Below are 25,204 nucleotides of genomic sequence, written 5' to 3'. Positions count from 1 at the left end.
CTTCTTGGGGGCCTGTAGACCTATAAGAACAGGAAATAGTCTTTTCCTGAATCCAATACCGCCCACAGGAATGAAAGCAAGAACTATGATGAGTAGCTGAATGTCTTGATCGGTTGTGCGGCCATGCAGGGCTGTCATCTCTAGAAAAGAGCCTACAGCCATGAGATCAGAAATGCAGACTACGGTCACGGCTGTTCGTTGGTCTGTCATTGTTTGAGGCACGGACACGGCCATTGGCTGGGCTGACATTCCTTGAGGACCGGTCATGGCTGTGTGCTGAGTTGTCATTTTGTGTAGAACAGTTACGGCTGTGAGATCGAGAGCATGGACGATCACGGTCATGCATTGGGCTGCTGTGATGTGAAGGATGGCCATGGCCATGTGACCTAGAGTCACAGCCGTGTGAGCAAGAGCGCCACTCACTATTTCTCTTGGAAGAACGTGAACTTGGGAATGAGGAAAGTTTCTGTCCTGAGAAAGTTGCTTCACAAGTGACTTCTTAACTGGAGCATGAAGATCCTTCCTACGGACTTGTTGGACAATTGACTCTTGTTCTTTGTGATGAGAAGGCCATGGGTCTGGTTCTAAAGCAGGAGAAACATGGACGTCTGCTACACTGACAGTACAGTCATGCGAAGACAAAGCAATGGGAACAACACGGACGGGCTTGCACGGCCGAGCATCAGGTGAAGGAGATGAAGAGCGATGGTCCAAAGATTGTCTGCGAATCTTCTCCCTAGGAGAGACTACAGAATCCTCTTCCTTCCATTGTCTGACAGGGATGGGCAAAACAGAAGATGAAGAAGAGTCAGAAGACAAAGACAAGGATGAGCAAGGCTATCTGTGACATCTCTTCTTGGATATTGGAAGCTCAACACAGCTGTGCTTCTTGAGAAACACACCTTCAACTCTGTCAAAGAGAGCCTGGACGAGAGAGTTGAAGGGAGCAGACATAGGAGACTCAAGGGAGGACATCAACAGACCCTGCCTAGAAGGAGACGGCATGGAGACAGGTGCTGGGAGAGCTGTAGACAGATGGGATAACGTCACAGAAACCATAGCATTTGAAAAAGCCATTGTAAGATGAGATGACATCATTGAAACAGAAGATCTGGAAACTGTCATGGCGGAAGTCGCTACGGTACAAGATGACATGCAGTGAGGCAAAAGGTCGGAAAGGGTTGGCACCCTTGATAGGCCTAGCAAAGCTCAGCACTACATCAGATATTTCTGCGCATCTTCTGGAAAAACTGTACTAGAGGGAGCTGCCTCCTCCAGCCAGGGGGGGAAGCATCCCCTTCTGAAAGAACAGGGAAAACAACATTACAAATGTGACCTCCTGAAACCAACCCCCCCCTCCTCAAATCTTCTAAGGACAAAGCCAAAGAAGAATGAGAAGGAGAATAACCTCTGTGAGAAGATGCAGCAAGAGGTGACTTTGGTAAGGAAGATGCTGAACAAGAATATGAATGCCAACCATTAAAGGAGACAAAAAGCCTTCCCAAGATGACGCCACTGATTTCCTCTTATACCGCCTCTTATTAGCAAATCTCTTCCATTGCTCAGATCAAAGACAACACACAGAACATGGGTTACCTACTTTGCAAACGTTAGATCTGCACCCACTACAAGTGGGTTGAGGGTCAGTAGACAAAGTAGACTAGTAACAGGAACAAGGGGTGTTACCGTCTCCAAGGCGTCTCTGACACCTGAGAGACTTACCCGAAACATGGGCTTGCATTTGGGAAATGCAAGTAAAAAACACATCAAAACCACACAAACACACACAACAAAAAAAAGACAGAAAAAACCAGAATAAACCAGAATGCCACAGGCATAAGTGGGCAGGAAGTGTGAAATAACAGGTTTCTTGCAAAAGATAGGCACCAAACCGTCTTGCTTCGAAGATGGTTAGAGAGACTGAATTGATGATGTGTAGCTGGGGGTAAAGTAGGTCACTAAGCTTCCTCCTCCTCCCCTACTGTCTGATGCCAGTTGCCACCAATTCCTTGTGTGGTTTTAACAGAACTCCAGCTAGCGCCAGAGAATTTCTCCTTATGTTAAGACCAAGGGTTGTTCTGTATATGAACAAATAATGCAAAACTAACTTGAGCAATAAATATGTCCTTCAGAATTGTTACAGATAAACCTGAGCTACCATATGAAAACCAAGTACCAGTAGGAAATACCAGTAAATGTACACAAACAACCAAAGAAGAAGGTGGGTGGGAGGAATCTAGCTTGATATTTGGATTCAGAGCTTCAGCTACAACTGAACTGCAGTTGCTTTTCTCCTGATGTGGCAGCCTGCACACTTATCCAGTGTTAAAGATTTCTTGTTTTTTAAAGGCACTATAAGGCAAGTATCCTTTTAAAAATATGAAACTGTTGTAAATATGCCAAAAGACTTGACCACTTCACTTCTTTTTAATAACAATAGTTATAAGCATTGTATAAATGACAAAGTATGTAAAAGGAAACAGTACAGTGAACCCCCCCGTATTCGTGGGGGATGCGTCCCACACACCTCTGCGAATAGGTTAAATCCGCGAATGCTTACAACGCCCCTCTAAAAACGCTTATACCTGTCTACCATGAAGGGTCAAACACCAAAGTACGCCTAAAAATACCAGCCTACATCAAATATACATTAAACTATTACCTTATTACTGTATTAATCTTTGAAATGATACTATTAATATAATTTCCAAGCCATCTTAAACATTTTATCATTACATTTATACGTATGTACTGTATGGCTTACAGCTGTAGGTGAAAATAATCCAGTCCCCCCTTCGTATTCAGCCACACATTTTCTTTCATACAGTTATAAGCCGTCCCGTTTTCTTTTCAGGGGGAACCATTGGTATTTACGTATACAATATGAAATTCACAAAAAGAGAGACAAAAATTTAAAAAACGTATGCACATTTTAAAAAATTTAATACTACGTATATTTGTACCTGTCTACCATGAAAGGTCAACACCAGAGTACTGTATGCCTAAAAATACCAGCCTACATCAAATATACATTAAACTATTACCTTATTACTGTATTAATCTTTGAAATGATACTATTACTATAATTTCCAAGTCATCTTAAACATTTTATCATTACATTTATACGTACGTACTGTATGGCTTACAGCTGTAGGTGAAAATAATCCAGTCCCCCCTACGTATTCAGCCACGCACAGTTTCTTTCATACGGTTATAAGCCGTCCCGTTTTCTTTTCGGGGGGAACATTGGTATTTACGTATACGTAATTCACAAAAAGAGAGACAAAAAATTACAAAAAAATTTGTGCACATTTTAAAAAATTTCATACTACTGTACTTATATATTAAGATTACTACATACATAAATCACATGGGTACTCACCAACAATGAATGTTGATTAAAGATGATGATGATGAATTAGCTGTGCAGTGCGATGAATGACGATGAAGATATGACTGCACAGCAAAGCAGAGGAGTTACAACTCATCTGAGGTTGCCTCTTCACCTTCAGGAGGCACTTCTTCAGTTGATTTGGGAGGCACGACTTCAGGCGGCTGAGGAGGCACTTCTTCAGGCGATTCGAGAGGCACTACTTTGGGTGATTTGGGAGGCTTTGGAGGGGCCTTCTTCGTCCGTTTGATAAACATGGTGATAGGCAGCTGCTGTCGCTGCTTTTTCCTGGTGGTGAGGGTTTGATTATAGGGCTCCCATGCTGAATCAAGCATGTCTGAAAACTTTAAGGAGTGTTCCATAAAAGGATCCCATGTTGAAACATACTCCTGCATATCTGTAACCATTCTCTTCATGTGGGACAGACGTTCCAAAGTCAGGCCGCTCTCCTCTTTCTCCTGCTCCCCCCCTGAACCTGGCGTATCTTCTTCCTCACTGGCAGACTTCGTCAGCTCTTCCAAATCCTGGTCCATCAGGGGGTCAGAGTGAGCATCAATAAGGGTGCCGATTTCATCCTCGGTGATGTCCTCAAGCCTTCCCCACCTAGAATCCTCGCCAACTGGACAGCCTTATTAATGGCTGAATGTTGAATTTCTTCAGGAGAGAAGCCCTGTAATCATGAACACACTCCGCCACAACTTGTTCCAGCATGCGTTCAGGGTCTCCTTCTTCATGTCATTCAGTGATCAGCTGATGATGCTCAGACATGTGGCAATCGTGAATTTACGCCAATATTCTTTTAGCGTAAATTCAGTCACTGTCCATTGCTGTTACAAGGTGCTGGAGGGAGTTCCCGGTGTAGAGTTCCTTGAAGGCACGGATCACGCCCTGGTCCATAGGCTGGAGGAGAGAGGTGGTGTTGGGAGGGAGGAACTCAAGCTGGACTCCCTTGTAAGAAAGATTGAGAGGGTGGCCACCAGCATTATCCATAATCAGCAACACCTTGAACTCCATGCCCAAGTCGTTCAGGTATTGCCTAACTTGAGGGATGAAGCTCTGATGGAACCAGTACTCTGTGAGGACTTTGGTGATCCAGGCCTTAGGGTTATGCATCCAGAACACAGGAAGCAATGCCTTGTTCTTATTCTTGAGGGCCCTGGGGTTTGCAGCCTTGTAAATGAGGCCTGGTTTAAGGATGAAACCAGCTGCATTCCCACACATGATGAGGGTAACCCTATCTTTCTGGGCCTTGAATCCGCAGGCTTTAGCTTCGTCCTTCATAAGGTATGTCCGGGAAGGCATCTTCTTCCAGAACAGGCCAGTCTCATCCATATTGAACACCTGTTCTGGATGGTAGCCCTTCTCCTCAATGATCTTCTTGAAGGCCTCCGGATATTTCGCGGCTGCTTCAGTGTCTGCAGATGCTGATTCCCCATGCAGAGTAACAGACTTTAGGTGGAACAGCTTTTGAAATCGGTGGAACCACCCCTTGCTGGCCTGGAAACCCTGAGGCACTGATGATGGTCCTGCTTGGGGCTCTTCCCCCTCTTCTTCTTCTGCTGGTTCATCAAAGCCTAAAAATTCTAATTCGCCTTCTTCAACGCCTTCCTCTGCCTGTACTACGTCGTCGCCTTCCTTAGCAGTTGATAACTGCTGGTAGAGTTGTTGTGCTTTCTCGCGAATGATGTTGGAGTCGAGGGGCACGTTTTTCTTCCGGCAGTCCTTTATCCAGATTGCCAGAGCAGATTCCATTCTCACGATTGTTTTATCCCGCACTGTTGCAACTGTCTTTGCACTACCGAAGTAGCTCATACTCACAGACTTGCATATCTCCGCCTCTTTCTTCTTGATATATCTCACTGTGCTCTCATTAACACTGAAATGGCGGCCAACTCGCACTGCAAAACTTTTGCCCTCCTTTAACATGTCAAACACTGAAATGTTTCACCCCTTTTAACATGTCAAGAAGTTTCACCTTCTCCTTGAGTTTCATAACAGTCTTCTTTCTTTTAGACTCTCTGCCAGAAGGCTTTGAAGGAGCAGGGCGTTTTTTAGGAGGCATTTTAGGGCAGAATACCGCTGATGCACAAAGATAAAAAATCAAAACGGACAGAAGCACGGTTTCACAAGGTAAGATGCTGCGAACTTATACACACAATCTGAGGAGGATGCTGTGGAGCGGTCTCCCAGAATTCGGTGTTCGCGAGTTCGTTGTGAATGTTCAGCCAATCAGCGCCAAGTGAACAGCCAATAGTGTGTCGAGTATCACTGATCCTGGGTACACAGCGTCCAGCATCGCAATTTCTTTGTGTTTGCAGAGAGGTGGCTTGGGTGAAGCACTTTTAAGAAAAACAAATATATATTATTGAAATTTTGCTGTGTTTACGTTAATATATTACAGTACTGTAATATTTGAAAATTAGTAAATCATTTTTAACTTACAAAATGCACTTACAGTAGTCATTAATATATACTTTACATACATGAAAATGCTATGTACCGCAGATGTAAACATACGTACCCTGCAGTATTCCTGTTGTCTTACGTATTTTAGATATGCTCTACGTACTACCCGTAGTGCTGTACTGTACTATGTATCATCCTAAAACACTTTTTGTATGTAATATTTAAAAATCATCTTACAACAAAACATTTTATAAAATGTATGTACTGTATGCGCAGAAGATCAGTGTTAGTATATACCATGCATATACCGTAGCGGCAAATTATCAGCAAATGACCCAATATAACCTGTTTTATTGCTATCTCACGTTTGTGTGTTTTGCGTGTACAGTACTATGGCCTAAAATATTTTTTGAAATCTTGCATTAAGATGTCCTCTGAATGCTCTGCTTCTTCTAAGGCCTCTGGCCAATAGCCTACAATTACTGTAATGACTGATGAGAAGAAAGTACTGTGGACATGATTGTTTTGTTAAGAGAGGGCAAAAGTCACGGAGAAGTAGCAGCCCATTACAGCATGACATTAATTGCGGTCGCCCACACTGAGCATGAACAAGGTAAAATACTCATGCAGCCCTACTGTACCACCTTCGTTGCCATGTTCAAATACCTTAACATGACAGCGCCTCCCGTCATTCATCGTACTGCACAACTAATTCATGATCATCATCATCAACAGCATACTGAAATCAACATTCTCACCAGTTACTACCCGTATGATTTAACTTTACTGTATTATTTATTATTATTAAGGTACCCAGTGTAGTATTACATAATATTATTATTTAATTTCTATTACTATTATATGTACAGTACTGTAGTACAGTATTATTATTGATTTACATGATTATTTAATGTTATTATACAATAAATATGAAAATACAGAATAATATTGCTATACAAAAAAGAAAAAAAATCTGCATCTGCGAATATGGAGTTTCCCGCGAATATTTTTATAGATATGTTCCATGGAAAAACCCACGAATACGTGAGTTTCCCGTGAACATTTTTTAGATAGGTTCCATAGAAAAACCCGCGAGTGGGTGAGTCTGCGAACCTTGAGAACATGAATACAGGGGGTTTACTGTATATGTAATATACAGATCTATTATCATTGTAATATGTATAAAAAAAAATACGGTCCCAAAATTTTTTATTGTTAAACTGATGTAAACAACTCAGTTCTCTCTCTCTCTCTCTCTCTCTCTCAGGGTAACTATTAGTTTCACACGTAGCTGTGAGCCATATATTTTAAGGGTAATAATGCTGTAAGATGACTTTGAAATGATAATAAATATTTTAGGATAATGCAAAGTACAAATTTGTTTGAACTATTAAAATAACCCTTTAACGCCGAAGCACTATTTACAAAAACGTCTCCCGTATGCCGGCGGCGTTCGGTGAGTTAGCGCCGAAGCGGAAAAAAGTTTTTTTCAAAAAATCACAGCACGCTTAGTTTTTAAGATTAAGAGTTCATTTTTGGCTCATTTTTTTTGTCATTGCCTGAAGTTTAGTATGCAACCATCAGAAATGAAAAAAAATATCATTATCATATATAAATATTGGAATATATGACAGCGAAAAAAAAAAAAAACTCGTATATAATTGTATACAAATCGCTGTAAGCAAAACGGTTAAAGCTAATGACTTAATTTTTTTTAGTTGTATTGTACACTAAATTGTGATGATTTTGGTATATAACAAATTTTAAAACGATCAAAGCAACACAGACAAAATATTATCACAAAATGATGCATGAATTAAATAGCATTTGGACGTAACAAAATTTTTTTTTTCAAAATTCACCATAAATCGAAATATTGTGCTACATACTTCCCGTTTGTTGAAAAATGAAGCTAATTGATTGAATATTACTAGACTGTAAGTGTTTTAGCTTACAATTGCAGTTTTTCGACCATTTCGGTCGAGTTAAAGTTGACCGAAAGTCGAATTTTTCTATTTATCGTGATTTATATGGAAATATTTCAAACCTGGTAAAAGCTACAACCATGAGTTATTTTTTTTTGCATTGTAAATGAAATTGCGCACATTTTCATATATAAAACTTTATGTAACGGCTAATATAAAATGGTGCAAATATTACAACAACGAGACGAAAGAATTTCTGAGATGTTCGGCAGAGTTACCGCGCAGACGTAAGGAAAATGTTTTTTTTTTAAATTCACCATAAATCGAAATATTGTGCTAGAGACTTCCAGTTTATTGCAAAATGAAGGTAAACGATTGAATATTACTAGAATGTAAAAGTTTTAGCTTACAATTGCGTTTTTTTACCATTTCGGTCGAGTTAAAGTTGACTGAAGGTTGAAATTTTGGCAGTTATCGTGATTTATGTGAAAATATGTCAAAACTGATAAAAGCTACAACCATGAGCTAATTTCTGTTGTATTCTACATGAAATTGCACACATTTTCATATATAAAAGTTTATGTAACGACTAATGTAAAACGATGCAAACATTACGACAACATGACGAAAGAATTTCTGAGATGTTCGGCAGAGTTACCGCAGACGTAAGGAAAAATTTTTTTTTTTTTTCAGAAATTCACCATAAATCGAAATATTGTGCTAGAGACTTTCAGTTTGTTGCAAAATGAAGGTACATGATTGAATATTACTAGAATGTAAGAGTTTTAGCTTATAATTGCGTTTTTACCATTTCGGTCGAGTTAAAGTTGACCAAGCTTGAAATTTTGGCAGTTATCGTGATTTATATGAAAATATTTCAAAACTGATAAAGGCTACAACCATGAGTTATTTTCTGTTGTATTCTACATGAAATTGCGCACATTTCCATATATAAAACTTTATGTAACGACTAACATAAAACAGTGCAAACATTACGACAACGTGACGAAAGAATTTCTGGCGCGGACGTAAGGAAAAAGTTTTTTTCAAAAATTCACCATAAATCGAAATATTGTGCTAGAGACTTCCAATTGGTTGCAAAATGAAGGTAAATGATTGAATATTACTAGAATGTAAGAGTTTTAGCTTACAATTGCGTTTTTTACCATTTCGGTCGAGTCAAAGTTGACCGAAGGTTGAAATTTTGGCAGTTATCGTGATTTATATGAAAATATTTCAAAACTGATAAAAGCTACAACCATGAATTATTTTCTGTTGTATTGTACATGAAATTGCACACATTTTCATATATAAAACTTTATGTAACGGCTAATATAGAACAGTGCAAAAATTACGACAAAATGACGAAAGAATTTCTGAAATTTTTTGCCAAGTTACATGCTGGACGTAAGAAAAAGTTTTTTCAAAAATTCACCATAAATCGAAATATTGTGCTAGAGACTTCCAATTTGTTGCAAAATGAAGGTACATGATTGAATATTACTAGAATGTAGGAGTTTTAGCTTACAATTGCGTTTTTCGACCATTTCGGTCGAGTTAAAGTTGACCAAAGGTTGAAATTTTTTGTAGTCGACGTTTGCTACGTCCACTCGGCATTCAACAGACAATTTTAGTCGATGTTTGCTACGTCCAACAGGCGTTTAAGGGTTAAGCAGTTAAAAGTATTTTAGTTTCAGGTATGCTGTACTCAGTTCACTCCTCTCTCTCTCTCCATGATGACAGATATTATCTGGAAGGATTGAATGGAGCCAGACACACAGCAGGGTACCAGCTTTCCTCCCTGCTGATTGGCTTGAAATAGGCAGTTACATATTAGTGTTTTTAAAGGGGGTTCCAATATATCGCAGATTTTCGGTATTCATGGTTGGTTGTGGTCCTAAATGCCACGAATAGGAGGGGGGGGGGGAACTGTATTATATTGATCTGTTATCATCGTCATAAGTATAAAAAACTAATCGTTCCGACATTTGTAATGTTTACGTTCTCAGAATCAGCTGATTGAGCCTACTACCGATAAAATTAGGAAAATAATTTTTTAGTTGCTAAAAGAAACAAATGTACTAATGGAATTAATATTTTTAATTTTGTACATAAAAATTTATGATACAGTAGTAATTCATATTTCATTAAGAGAGAGAGAACTGATATTATGTTTACATGGGTAAAAACAATTACAAATGTCAGGACAATCATTTTTACATTTTCATGATAGTAGATCAATATTGTGCAGTATAAATGGATTCTGTAAGTGCAATAACATTTTATCGATATTTTGCTGTGTTTTTTCATTAAAGGATATGTATACTGAGAGAGAGAGAGAGAGAGGGGGGATGAACTGATAGTACGTTTATGTCATTGAAAACAATTACAAATGTTGGGACAGTAATTTTTTTTTTTATACATATCAGATGATAGTACATCAATAATATAATATAGTATAAACAGCTTCTGTAAGTGAAATAACATTTTGTTGATACTTTGCTGTGTTTTTTCGTTAAAGGATATCTATACTGAGAGAGAGAGGGTTGAACTGAGGTGTTTATGTAAGTTGGTAAGCTGTCTTGTGATTTTGCAGAATTTCAAATTAGCATTTTATTGATACTTTGCTGTTTTTACATCAGTATTATTTGAAAATTAGTAAATCATTTTTTTATCATAAAAAAATGTATTTAGTCAGGAAAATAAAATGAAAATAAAATAATTAGTGAATATTGCTCTATAAAAAAATCTGCGAAGTAGTGAATTTTCCGTGATATATTTGAAGATAAGTTCCACAGAAAAACCTGTGATTAATTGAAGGTGCAATTGCTGATCCGATCTAGTGGGGACCCACTGTAATAAAGGGATTTTGACGAAGGAAAAATCTATTTCTGGGTGAAGGCCTGTGTTGCTCAGTGAAATGTCCCTATACAGCACACATTTCTAGGTATAAGTATTGCTAGATATACCAGAGAAAAAAGCCAATAGGATGCCAGAGTTACTACCTCTGGTTCGATACATCCTTATAGGATGTCGGTATGTCATCTAGGAGCGAGTGGGGGCCACTACCACAGACACTTAACCCAATAGACTCCTCCTCTCCAAAACCCCTCTGCCTAAGAGGTGCCGATACAACGGTCCCACCACCGCTACTACTAATTCTACCCACAATGCACCATCCGCTTATAGCACGCTTTTTTGGCTAGTTCATAAAATATAACACGTTGGTTTTTGTGGTGCTAGAAATTTTTCCTTCATCTTTAAAATTTCTTTTTTGGATTATTTCCCTTTTCCCTGATGGCTTCAGTTGAATCAAAAGCAGCATCTTCTTCCAAGTTGAGTATTCAATTTTGAATGTTTTGGGACTCGAAAAATTTATTTTAAATCCCTTTTTTACTTTCGCCTGATATAAATATAAATATGTACAAAAGGCATTTGTCTTAATTAATGCAAATACAGCCAATTTATTATCTGAATGCCATCTTTAGAATCAAAGACGATTGAAAATTAAATTACTAAGGTCTTTTAATGATAGTTTCAATTTTGTGCTCGATCTCCGACAACAAGATAGGATTATTATTATATTTTAGAAGTTGAAAGTTAGGCCTAGCCTAGCTTTCCTTTAGTAGGGCAAATAAAAAACATTTGTTAAATGTGTTAAATACCATTTCATTTAATTATAATATCAGTTCTTGAGTCTGTTTTGGGTGGTGTTTGTTAGCCTACCTGACCAGTTTGGCTTTGCCGATTCTTGGAAGGTAGGCTAAGTTATTTCCAGTCTTCCTCCTTCTTTTGGCTTATAGGCCTGAGTAGGTACGGATTTTCTTGGGTGGCCTTGAATCCAGTTCCAGTTTGAGTGCAGGCCCTTCCTCCTGACCAGTTGATTCTTCAATCTTGGAAGGTGGGGTTTGGCGCTAAGCGGTCCTTTCTCGTTCGGCTATTTTGGCAACCCAGCCTACATATCCAGGAGATGTCTTCAGGAGGTTATCTTCCAGGAGACCAGAAACAATGTTTATCCTTCTTGGCTTATTTCTCACCCCCTGATATCAGTCTCTTTTGTCTTGGCTCTCCCTTAGAAAGGGCATTTTAGAGCTTAGCTCATTTGCCCTTTCCGTTGAGATGACACTTTTTCTGGAAGGTGCCTAGGCACCTGACCTGTTGTTGTCGCCATGCTTTTTCCCGCTTCTTCCCGTTCCGCCATCCAGACTTGTTCCGGGCTATCGTTAGCTCAAGCTTTAGCTTCTAGTAGAAACTTTAGCTTGAGCGTCGTTGCCTTTTGTTTATAGGAATTGGAGAGGAGCTGTTGATAAATTTTAGCTAGTAGTAATTGTAATTTTGTTTTCTGCTCCTGCTTCCCTACCGTTCCGTCATCCGGACTCATTCCGGCAGCTATCGTTAGCTCGCTTTTAGTTCTTAATAAGACTTTGCTTGAGCGTCGTTGCTTTGTTTAAACTTCGAAATCCATAAAGTAGAGGAGGAGCCGGAATGAATATTGTTTTGTTACTGTTATTATTATTTTCTGTAGTTTCTGTGATCGGTTTCAGTGATTCATCCCGAACCTTGCTCTTCGCCAGTTCAGCGACTAGTCCTCCTGGTTGTTGATTTCTGTGTGTTGGTTAATTTACTGGTGAAACGTTCTGGCGTCACGTCTATTGACTTTCGTGATCTGACTCAGGTTTGGCCCACCTGTTTTAGATTTCCATTGGAGAGTTCCACCTGAATCCACAGTTCTCAACTCCGGTGGATGAGAGAAGAATATTTTTTCTTTAAGTTTTACTAGTTTAGCAATCACGTTCCTCCGCCTGACATTTTAGATACTCATGTATCAATTTTTTCATTGTAGGTGGTGCATTGCCAGGAACCAGGCTGTAACCTCCTGTTGCAGCAACCCTGTGGCCAATCTGAGCATGCAGGTCGCATGCTGGTTTCAGAGTCAAGAAAACGAGGTCGAATGACCACCTCGAAGTCTGGCACCCAGACGGCTGCGATTGTGAGTAACCCACGCACTCTATTCAGATGTGGTTGATGATTCAGGGCTGGACGTTAACCTTCAATTGTATTTAACATTGTATTTCAAACAGTTTTGTTTATATTTGACATAAGATAATATCTTTGTCAATCCCTTTTATTGACATGGTATTCGATTAACAGGTCCCTCGGTCCCGTCAAGCTTCGTCTCTGGCGACACTGAAGATCTGGGTTGGCGGCTTTGGTTGCAACTTGAGAAACGTTGGTCAGGGCGTCTCTTATGTGCTGGCAGAGGATATCTGCAATATCTTATACCCAAATGCTAGGGCCTCTGCAGCCGTGTCCCCCAAGTAGCAGAACCCTGATCAACAAGATTAGGCTTGAGACCCAGGTCTCATCAGAAGATCAGGAGCTGTGCGGTGAAGTGGCCAAGAAGTGGCCAACATCAACCTGGACGTCGAACCAGATGGCCATCGACCCAGAGAGGAAGGTAGGGATGTAAGTGAGGCAGGTAGACCAGTTAATCCATTGTCTTTCAGTTCACCTGCGTCTTCGTCTTCATCCTTTCAAGGGATTCTCTAAGAGCTCCACCTTGGGGACCTATTCGGGTCGGTGATCCCCAAGGTGAAGTCCTCTATGAAGACGAAGACTCTACCTAAGTTGTCTAAACCCCGAAAACCCCATCTGTAACTAGTCTCCGCCAAGGTATCATTGACTCCCAAACCTTCGACTTCCGCCCAGAAAGCTCTCCCCCTTCTAAGGGGTCGAGAACAAAGTCGAGCAGGTCTAAAAACCTGACTTTGACCCTGAAGCTTTCACGGAGTCAATGATGAGGATGCTTTCTGAACAGGTCTCTTCTCAGTTCATTTAGGCAATGTCTTACGCGATCTTGTCTCGAGCCTTTGAGTCGTCCTGGGAAGTAGATGTTCAGTCCTTGGCGGAGAGATTGAAGGCACAAGAAGAGTCGCTGCTGGCCGGACTGGTTAGTTCAGGTCCGGTTCAGCAACAGACCTATGCCATCCCAGACGCCTCTAAGCTGCCAGCTTATGAGGATTGTAACCCTTGGAGGTCTTGGAAGGCTAATGCCCCCTTCGCTAATGGTAAATTAACCATGTCGGGCTGTGGCACCCGCCTTGTGTGGAAGATTACGGAGTTCTTCCCGGCAGATCTTGTTTTTCCTTTCCGTTGGGGTATGCTCAGCTTTCCGAGGAAGCCTGGTAAGGGAAGATAAGGTTCCCAAAGAAACAGTGATCTTTCCCTAGGGACCAAGCGCAGTCGGCATGGGTTAGGATCCTATCTGACTGGGAGTGTTTGAACACTAGATTGACCCCTCATAAAGGTCGATTTATGATGTTCACCAGTAAATGAGGATGTCCCAACTCCCTGCACCTCTAAAGTGGCGGAGTTAACCCTTCAGGCCGAACAGAGGAGAAGCCTTATGCCACAGCTTCGTGAGACAGAGGAGCCTACCTCTCTTCTCTTCCCAGCAGACTTGGAATGCTGGACTGGAGCTCCAAAACCTTTACAGTGGGTAATTGCTCAGATTCGAAAAGATTCGAAGCGCGCTCCGAATCTTTTCAGTGAGCAATTACCCAGGCTTCCATTCCAGTCCTGATCAAAGCTGAGTATGAGGCTGCTAGGTGCCGTCTCAGCAGGTCTATCAATTCCGTCACCTCGGCGGAAGTTGACGTCTGCTGTATATAAGGATGAACCTCTGTTCAGGATCCTGACCAAATCACTTCTGGCCTCTTTCCAGAGTGATTTGTTTGACTTCATAGTGGCAAGGAGGAACTGCCAAAATTTGTTCTGGCTGATCTTCCCTCCATCCGTCATGAGCCGAACAAGCTCATAAAATCCTCTGTCTGGGGACCAACCTATTTCCCAGAGGACATGGTCAGCTCGGTGATCAGTGAGGCCTCAAGGGCCAATCAAAATCTCCTGGATCTGTTGGGGACTCCTGTTCCTTAAGAGGAAGTCGTCAGAATTTTCTTCTTGGCCCCAACCCAAAGGCAGGAAGAGGTCTGGAGGTTCCATCCTTACAAGGCACCCCAGACCCAGACAATTGTTCAGGCAGTTCCAGTTGGCCAAATTGCCCAGCCTTCCACCTCCAAAGGACATCCACACTATGTTTTATTGAACCAACCCCCTCACCATCCCGCTGGTTCAACAACCTATGTCTCTCCGGCCTTTAACCCTACCTATGAGTCTCAGACTTTTCAGAGCTACCGCCAGTTCAGGGGCAATAGAGGTTCAGGGGATTCAGATCTAGACCCGGTCCCAGGCTCCAATCTTAGAGGTAGAGGCTCAAGAGGAGCCAGAGACAGTAAATGGATTAACTGGTCTACCTCCACTAAATGAGCATCCCCAGGTAGGTGGGGATTGGCCATTCAGGGACCATTGGACATTCAGTCCATGGGCCCTGGGTCTTATTTCAAAGGCCTAGGGTGGAGTTGGGTAGGGGACCCCTCCACTTGTCAGGTTCTATCAGACTCCAACACCGGATCTGTTAGACTATGCAGAAGACCTTCTTTTAAAGAAGGCAAAAAGAAAGTCAGACATCTTCAATTTCAAGGACGCTTGTTCAGCGACCTGTTAATGAAAGACTCAGAAAAGAAAAGAGTGATTTTAGACCTATCAACTCTAAACTCAAACATAAAATGCGAACTGGTTCCGAAATAACCGACCGTTAAATACAATTGAGGTTAACAGACCTTCATCAACCACATCTGAATAGAGGCGAGTCACCACCTCTATAGATCTTACAGACGCCTGGTCATGTTCCAATAGCAAGAAACCAGCTCCCCTTATCTGGGGTTCAGACTTGGAAAGACAGGCTTACAGCCTGGTTCAGAGTAATGCACCACCTACAATAAAAATTGATACATGAGGATCTTCAAAATTGGGGAGAAGCTAAACTAGTAAAGTGGTAAAAATGGCTTCTCCACTCGCTCCTAGATGACATACCGACATCTCTCAATGGAAATCTAAAACAGTCAAACCAAACCTGAGTAGATCACTCTGGCATCCGGTGGCGGCTTTTTCTCTGGTATATCTAAGCAATACTTATAATCTAGAAATGTGAGGACTGTATAGGGACATTTCATGAATCAGCGAACACCGATCAAGAAACTACAGAAATAATATAATACCACAGTAATATAAACAATATTCATAAAAGGCTGCACTCTACAAGCCCGCATTTAAACAAGCTTAGACTCCAATACAAAGATTTTAGCTTAAAACTAAAGACCTTCTAAGGGTTCTTCCGGATGCCCTGTTCCAGGAGACTAAACAAAATTACAATTACTGCTGTCATCTCCAGCTCCTCTCAGTTGTCCAAAACAACCACAACCCTCATGCTAAAGTTTCTACTAAAGATAGTCTTCATGACTGCCTTGATATCAGAAGCCTGGATCAGCAACTCTTAGACAGGGCTAACACTTCAGTCAAATGACTAGCTGTCTTTTGCTGTTGTCGGGCAAATGAGCTAAGAAAATTAGGAGAGCCCAATAGAGACCGATATAAAAATTACCTGAAAAATCTTGTAAAAAATAAACATTGGAGCTCAATATTAACAGATAAAGACATTACTCATATGCCTGCTCTGGCCACTTCAGGTTTACGAGAGATGTCAAACCCCACCTTCCGAAATGAAGAATCCTTCTGGTCTTAAACCCTGCCAATAACAACCGAACTCATTGCAAGAGCTGAGAATCATCTATAAGCCAAAGGGAGTTCTTAATTAACCTACCTTGGAATCCACTCCTTCCCCAAGTGCCTAGACATTCATTAGGCTGGGCACCACCCAAAACAGACTTTGGAAACTGATTCCAAATAGTTAAATGAAATGGTATAACCATCATTTAACAAATGTTTCTCAAACGTTATTGCCATGAGATGTGGAGGTTTGAAGGTTTCAACTGCAAAATATAATGTGTCAGTAAGATCAGCGTGTCTCAGCCCCATAAAACCCTCATTAAAAGAATGAGTAGCCCCGATTCAATGTTGGTAATTTTGAGATAATGCTAGGGCAAAGAAGTTATTCTGGAACCCATCCTGTTCAGGCGAAAGTCACCTCGGGACTTATATTAACACACGAGGTTCCAAAACATTCAAAATTGAATACTTTGAAAGAATCCATCAAGTGAATCAACTGAACCATCAGGAAGAGTGAAATAAACCGTCAAGTGAAATTAAAGATGGAAATCTATTTTTCAAAAACCAACGTTGTTTATAGTAGCTTGGATTCTTTCTCTAGAGAGGTGCATTGTGGGTAGAATTAGTAGTTGGTGGGACCTTGTCAGTTTCTTAACAGATTTTTGGAGAGGAGGAGTCTGTTGAGTCCTCAGACCCACCCAATTTCCTAGAAAACATGGTTATTTAACAAGCCTGGTCGAAACCAGAGGTAAAACTAATGGCATCCAGTCCGGCTTTTTCTGTATATCTAGGATGATAGGGCCTGATAACTAGAAATGTCCTGTTCACATTTCACTGTACCAACAATGGCAAGCCCAGAAATAATATAATACCAGCAGTTGATAGCTACTGAGAAAATTCTGCACTGATATTTACTGGTTTGTCTTAGACTCCCAAGGATTTTTAGCTCCTTTGAGGACTGCAAAGCCCTACTAAAAACTGAGTTTTCCCCTGTTCAACACCTAAAGTTTTCTGAATTATGTCATCTCCCTGATTCACAAGTCCAAATTAAAAAAAGGCAACCCTCTATAAAGGGGCTGGAAAGCAGTCTTCAGAAAACACCCTGAGAATGTGGCAGAGCTGTTGACAGCACTCTAGAATCAAGAAAAAGTCAAATGTAACTGTCTTTTTCAGGGTAGAGACCAAGAATTAGGACCCACTGAAGAAATTACCTATTCTTGTTTTCAAATTATATAAAAGCCATTGATTTTGGGTATAATGCTGGACTCTGAATACAGCCATTTATTAGATGTTAGAGGGCTGTGGTAGACAAATAAGATATTGGCCTTTCCAAAGGATATTTACAGATCTGCTTTTTTTCAACAAGGCTCAGAAGAATGATAAACAAGTGAAAGGCAAAACAATGGCAATTCTTCAAACTACATAACCGCGATTCCACATAATACATGGTTATCACCAACAATATGGCATTTTAAATGTGGTGCTTGCCTGTCTTTTCTACAACTACTAACTTGTCAAAACTTTTGTATTTTAGGAACATGTTTGTAAATGGATAAAAAAAAAAGTTTATATTAAATTTCAGTAAAAAAAAACACACACTAAATCAATGTCCTACTAACACCTAAAACCAAACAAAGATTACCTTCAAGTAGAGTGTTTCACGAACTTTGTGATATGCTTTGACTTTCAAGAAAAGTTTACCAGCAAGTTCCAAACACAAAGCAATTTTCATAAGCTTTTTATCTCTGTCTTGTCCAACTGCCCTGCTAATCTGTAAATCAAATAGAAATATGTTAAAAGCAAATCCTCTTTTCTAAAACTACCCAGTATGTACTGAGTTAGCCAAGACTGCATCCAGAATTACCCCTTAGGTGAAAAGCCAATACTGAAGCTCTTTGGCACTTTTGCTCTAAAGGAATTTATAAGGCTTGTAATAAGAGTGAGTAATTGTTACAGGTTTCACAGTCTCTCCAGCCTCCTGGATGGTGCTGTCAAAAAGGTAATAAAATATTCAATGTGAAGGTAATGAATACAAACTACTAACTATAAGTAAAAAGGAAACGAAGGGGTAAGAGAGAAAGATGGTGATAAAGCTTGGTAATATCTCCCCTTCTTGCAAATTCCAACATTTTTATGAAAGTGACATCTTGGATATAAAAAATATATTGTGATCACTGCTGTCCTCATATAAAATTAATTATTGACAAGGAGACCAAATTCAACGCATGGAGACAAAATCGTTCAAATGAAAATTACACCATTTTTCTTGTCTTGCCGTGCTGTGAATAGAACTTAGCTTACAGCCGAGAGAAATTACAATAATTCCTTGAAGAGGAAACTTGAAGGAATTATTCAGCCTCATCTGTGGTGGACCAAATTGGCATATCTATCTATGGGTCAGGCTCGTCTTCCATTCCACCACTACTAACTCCCCTCAATGTTGGACCACCTTGACATGGTGAGGGGCTCTTGAACCCCAAGAATTTGTTACAGGGTTTGAGTCGAAGAGTCTCATATATGATGATATATTTATTTCTGAGCTCGACCTGTGTCACCCAGTGAAATTACCATTAAGCACTAATTTCTAGGTATAAGTATTGCTAAAAATACCAGAGAAAAAAGCTATCAGGAATGCTGGGGTTACTACCCCTAGTTCGATCATCTATAATCAAACAGACATCGGTATATATAAGGGTGAGTGTATGATGTCACTGTCACAGGCCCCTGCTCTGTAGAAATCTCCAATGTCAAAAACCCCGGAAAGTGAGGAGCCGACCTACAGCCAACACTCACCGCCCCGCCAACCAATGCCTCAAGCGCCATCTTGAACCATTCCATTCTAGCACGCCTTCATTATTGTTACCCTTTCCTTGTGCTTGTGGTTTTCTTGCCGATTTTTGGCTCATTATGTCTTCCGCTCAGGATTTCACCGCTACTAAGTTAAGTACCATCTTCTTGTGGGGTTTTATAGTTATAGAGGCTTTTATTTGATCTCTAATTCAATATTACGAGGTTAAATAAATCAGGCGTTCCTCCGCGTTCGTCTTGCCTCGGCCATATTGGCCTTGTTGGAATACCTTAGCAGCATGTTTCTGCGGGTGTTTCACTGGGTTATATATATATCTATTTTGTATTTTCTGTTATTATACCCCTTCAGGAAGTTCCTTTTGGATGGATTGTTCTTTCGTCGCGGGGGATGTGGTGCCAGTATCGTAACATAATTGTGCTGCTTGGGGAGGCTCTCCCCTCTCGTTTTTGTGTTCTTTTATTTTCTCTTTTCGTGGGCACTTTCCTCTCGCATTGAAAGAATGTATCCTCCAAGGTGGTACTGTCTTGCTAACGGTTTACCTGATATATTAAGTGATGGATGGCATGTATATTCTGGATTAGAATTATCTTTGGCTCGCATCAGGGGCGGCCATTTTTGTTATCATTCCCGCTTCGGCGCTAACTCTCAAACCCTGTCGGCATACAGCAGACACTTTTGTAAATAGAGGTTCGGCGTTTAAGGGTTAACATAGAATATTGTGGTCACTGGTGTTATTCTTAGTTTTTTGAGATCTGAGGCTAGGAAAAGTGTAACTGCACCTTATTAAAAGTGTGTTTTGTGGAAAAGCAGCTGCAGCAAGAGATTTTACAAAAATTTTCACAAACTTCTGTAAGGTAACGTGAATTTTACCTATTAATACCATGGTATAATAAGTTAGGGAAGTTTTGCCTTGGTGAAATTATCACTGATAAATCTTTTGTGTGTTCTTGTCTTTGCAATCTCTTCATATTTTCATATTTTTTTTATGTTTGTGATGTAACATTTATTTACGTAGCATTTTAAATATTTCTTGGTAATTTAACATTGCATACTTGATTTAATTTTCTATTTATTAAGATTTTCTTTTCAAATCTTAAGTAATTCTTGATAGTTTAAATTTTGCTTAATTAATTTAAATTCCTGATACATTAAAGTTTTTGTGAATTAGTTTTGTTTCATAATTTAATTCAAGAATTAATTAAGTTTTGTGTTATTTTCAGGTAATATTAAATTTTTCAGATTGTGATTTCTAATTATAAATTTTGAATTTAAAAATTTGTTGTATTTAAAATTTTTAGAAAAACTGTTTCATTTACTGACCACCAGTGAATAGGATTCATTGTGTGTGAATAAAGCAAAGTGATAAACATGTTTTGTTCTTTTAGTTTTGCTAAAGTGAGTTAAGGCCAGGGAAACAGTTAAAGTTGCGTGATGGAGTGATGCCCTTTTACTCTAGAATATTTCTTGTTTAATTGTTGATACCTCACACATATTCTGATAAACTTAGTTTGATTTTTCAAGTGATTAATAAGTTTTTAAGGGATCACTGCTACCTTTAGAGTACTCAGTCGTAATTCCTATTATTATAAGAGTTCAGGTATCTGGCTGAAGTGAGGTAAATTTGTGAATTTTGAGATTAGTTTTGTAAATAACCAGGTACTTGGTAAGCATCATGACAATATATATATATGAAAATAAGAAGGCCCATAAAACACTATTTAAATTGAAACCATATATTTACTTGTTTCTGTGCCCTGTTCACTGGTAGAATATGGACAGGTGGAAATTATAATGGTATATATACAAAAATGAAGGTATGGCCTTAGGCCTCCGATGTTAAGAGGTGGAGAAGGAGGAGATTGACCAAATTCCTAGTGGTTTTTGGCCTGCATTAGCTCCCGTTTGGCGATGGATCTGGCGGTGTGGGTCATCTTCTTCAAAAAATAAAATTAAATTGTGTCAATGGCAGTTTTTCCAATGTCCTCCTGACAGGTTCATAAACTGGTTTGATTGATCATAGCAGATTCCAATCTTTCTTTTGTACGGACAGCTGATCTTTTACCAACTGATCACAGTTAAAATGCCCTGTATTTCTAATATGTAGGAAAATCTCTCTCCGGCGTAACATACTGATCTTTGTGCTTTTTGCATCTACCTGTCTTCATAAATGTCATGTTACTACACGGTATCTTGTAAACTATTCCCTTTGTTATTTAATATTGAAATGTTAACTTTGGATTTGGGATAATGGAAAATGAAAGGATTATTAGAACTGAGTTGCTCGGTGGCCTTTTGATGTTTTCATCGATGGAAGCTTTATTTTGTTGAAATCTATTTGTCTGTTGTGAGTGGGACCTCTGTAGTATATTTTATTTGCTGCAGAAAACAGAACAGGTATGCATTTACAGTATATAGAAAACCCACCTTCCTAAGTCTCCTTGCATTAATTTCTTAAGCTACCAGCGTCTCACTAAAAATCATGGTAGGGTGCATCCTATTCCTCAGAGGACTTAGGATATGTTCAAATGAGTACCTGGATCAAGAATTTAACACGATCCGCCAACACCTAACGAAATCTCTATCCACCACACATTATCAAATTAATAAAGCAAATAAAATATACTACAGAGGTCCCACTCACAACAGACAAATAGATTTCAACAACAAAATAAAGCTTCATTGATGAAAACATCCAAAAGGCCACCAGCAACTCAGTTCTAATAATTTTCATTTTCCATTATCCCAAATCCATCGAGTTCCATCGTTAACGATATACTTAAATAACAAAAGGGAAGAAGCAAAGTTTAAAGATTTCCGTTTGTAATTGTCAACATTTTGTAAAGCAACAGGTAGATTTTGTAAAGAATAACAGAGCACAAAAGATCAGTAACACTTACGCCGGAGAGTTCAATTTTCACATATTAGAAATACAGGGCATGTCATTAACTGGAGTAAGTTGGTTTTCAGAGTAGCTGTCCGCATTGAAAGATGCTGGAATCTGCTATCATCAATCAAACCAACAATATGAACCTGTCATGAGGACATTGAAATGGACGCCATAATGACACCATTAATGATATGCACCATTTGAAGATGACCAAAGAAAGATTTCCCAGATCCATGCCAAACGGAGAGCTAAAAGGAATTTGGTCAATCTCCTCCTTCTTAAGAAACGCCACCTCCTTAACATCGAGGCCTAAGGCCACACCTTCATGTTTTTGTATATATACCATTGTAAAACCTGTCCATATTCTACCAGTGAACAGGGCTGTGAAACAAGTGTGCTATATGGTTTCAAGTTTAAATAGTGTTTTATGGCATTTGTATTTTCATATTACACTGTAGTATTACAGGAAAAGACATTATATATATATATATATATATATATATATATATATATATATATATATATATATATATATATATATATATAGAGAGAAGAGAGAGAGATTGCTACTGAATTTTATCTTAAAATGCAACAGGCACATAAGGCATGAAAATGTGATAAAAAATAAAATTAAACTGAGAACAAGGCAGTTTTTCTCTCCATGTTACACTAATAAACTGTATAACAGATCATAGGAGATAAAACCTGATCTTTTATGATCACAGCTTTAAATGTTTTACAAACTAATCTCTAAAGTAGTGTAACACTTTTGCATGCATTCATAATGTACTTGTTGGACTGGTCTATTCTGCAATAAGATGAAATATTGAGCTGTTAATTTTTTTCACTGAAGAACATTGAAGTTTCAAGAAATGAAGACCACAGACCTGTAGCTTTGCTGCAACTAGTCTTGCTCTAGCTTGGTCATAAACAGAGCCTCCTGCTAAAACTACTCCTAAGCCTTTGCGAACACTAGCTTCAGCCTCACTAAGACGACCTAATTGTAACTGCAAAGCAAGAAAATTTTGTAAAGAACATCACATAAGAAATCTCCACATAACACTTTCAAATTCACAAAGCTCCAAAGCTTTCATGTCTTTGTAATATTTCAGTAACTTTTCATTGAAACATCAAAAGCATCAGTTGCTGCTTTCATGATTTTATTTTACACTGCAGCAAATAATGTACCATGTATGATATGCAGCATATGTAAAGAAATGAACAAATAAAGATTTCAGTTTGTAATTGTAACTGCAAAGCAAGAAAATTTTGTAAAGACCATCACATAAGAAATCTCCACATAACACTTTCAAATTCACCAAGCTGCAAAGCTTTCATGTCTTTGTAATATTTCAGTAACTTTTCATTGAAACATCAAAAGCATCAGTTGCTGCTTTCATGGTTTTATTTTACACTGCAGCAAATAATGTACCATGTATGATATGCAGCATATGTAAAGAAATGAACAAATAAAGATTTCAGTTTGGGGGAGACTTAAAACAAAATGTGGAGGTGAATTTTACATTAAAAAAAAGGGGGGGGGCTACTTTACCTGAATATTAGCTGTGTGAAGATGTGCTATTGCTTCTAAGTAGGTCAAATGATGTTCTCTGGCATTTGTCAGTGCTTCAACAATGACAGGTATTGCTACTGCACATCCACCACCCATGACAGCTGCACAACTTTCTATGAGTAGCATTCGAACACGAAGTTCACCAACAAGTTCAGGGTCTTCTCTTAAATCACCCAGCAGTTCCCATACTTTTGTAAGCTCTCCTTTTGCTACTAATAATTCACATTGCCTGAGTGAGAAAGTTATTTTTTCTAAGTAACTGTTTGATTATAAAATCAATGTTTGCAGGGACCTGGAGTGGTCTTCAGACTATAAAAAAACTAACTTTTCTTGCAGTTTTAAAAGCAAAACTTCAGCAACCTATACCAATTGCCAAGTATAAAGGATTTTTGGTAAAGGTATACAGGCAGCTCACCAGCATTAACCTGAGGGCTTGGAATAGGGGAGGATTTAAAGGAACCAGGGGCAAGTCTGATCCCATCATGGTGCATGGATTGTAAAATATTCAACAGATAAAATGAGGGATTTATATAATTCTGAGCAAGTTCTATCTCACACATCATGGAACACTGACTGTCAAGTACTTTCAAAATAGTATAAAGCCCTCATTTTATCAGCTGAAGATTTTACACTTTATGACCTTGCTGGTATCAGACTTGCCACTGGTACCTTTAAATCCTCTCCTATTCCAAGCATTCATGTCCTCTATACTTAGGAATTGGTGTAAGTTACAGAGGTTGCTCAAGTTTCTTACTTCTAAAACTGCTGGTGAAGAAGTTTTTATTTTTAACCCTAAACCCATTTACAAAGAGTGTCTCCGATGCCAGGGTTTGAGAGTTAATGCCGAGAAAGTTTTTTCAAAATTCAGCACACTTAGTTTTTAAGATTAAGAGTTCATTTTTTTGCTCTGTTTTTCTCATTGCCTGAAGTTTAGTATGCAACCATCAGAAATGAAAAAATATTATCATATATAAATATTGAATATATGACAGCGCAAAAAAAAATTTCATATATAACTGTATACAAATCGCATATGAGCAAAACGGTTAAAGTTGATGAGTTTTTTTGTTGTTGTTGTATTGTATTGTACAAAATTGCGATGATTTTGGTATATAACAAATTGTAAAATGATCAAAGCAACACAGAGAAAATATTATCACAAAATGATGCATGAATTAAACGCGAGGAAAAAAGTTTTTTTTTTTTTAAATTCACCATAAATCGACATATTGTGGTAGAGACTTCTCATTTGTTGCAAAATGAAGGTAAATGATTGAATATTACTAGAATGTAAGAGTTTTAGCTTACAAATGCATTTTTCGACCATTTCAATAGAGTCAAAGTTGACCGAAGGTTGAAATTTTAGCACTTACCATGATTTATATGAAAATATTTCAAAACTGGTAAGAGCTACAACCATGAGTTATTTTTTGTTGCATTTTACATGAAATTGCGCACATTTTCATATATAAAACTTTATGTAATGGCTAATAGAAAACGGTGCAAAAATTATGACTGACTAAAGAATTTCTGAGATTTTCAGCAGAGTTAGCGCGAGCAGACGTAAGGAAAAAGTTTTTTTTCAAAA

At 38.9% G+C, this 25,204-nt stretch overlaps 1 protein-coding gene across 6 annotated transcripts in view; it reads right to left on the bottom strand.

The window, feature by feature from the left end:
- ida (anaphase promoting complex subunit 5 ida) overlaps nucleotides 1-25,204 on the bottom strand; it is a 202,497-nt gene that overhangs the window by 5,554 nt on the left and 171,739 nt on the right. For 5 of the 6 annotated variants that reach the window (XM_067096145.1, XM_067096121.1, XM_067096138.1 and 2 more), the window contains exons 14-16: nucleotides 23,596-23,845; nucleotides 22,931-23,050; nucleotides 17,990-18,118 (exon numbers count right to left, since the gene is read on the bottom strand). In XM_067096145.1, coding sequence (XP_066952246.1) covers nucleotides 17,990-18,118; nucleotides 22,931-23,050; nucleotides 23,596-23,845 — 499 coding nt within the window. The remainder of the gene's footprint in view (nucleotides 1-17,989; nucleotides 18,119-22,930; nucleotides 23,051-23,595; nucleotides 23,846-25,204) is intronic. The other variant, XM_067096151.1, reaches the window with a different exon arrangement.

This window comes from Macrobrachium rosenbergii, chromosome 4, assembly GCF_040412425.1.
Source record: "Macrobrachium rosenbergii isolate ZJJX-2024 chromosome 4, ASM4041242v1, whole genome shotgun sequence".
NCBI classification, from domain to species: Eukaryota; Metazoa; Arthropoda; class Malacostraca; order Decapoda; family Palaemonidae; genus Macrobrachium; species Macrobrachium rosenbergii.
This window is presented reverse-complemented; position numbering and strand designations above follow the sequence as displayed.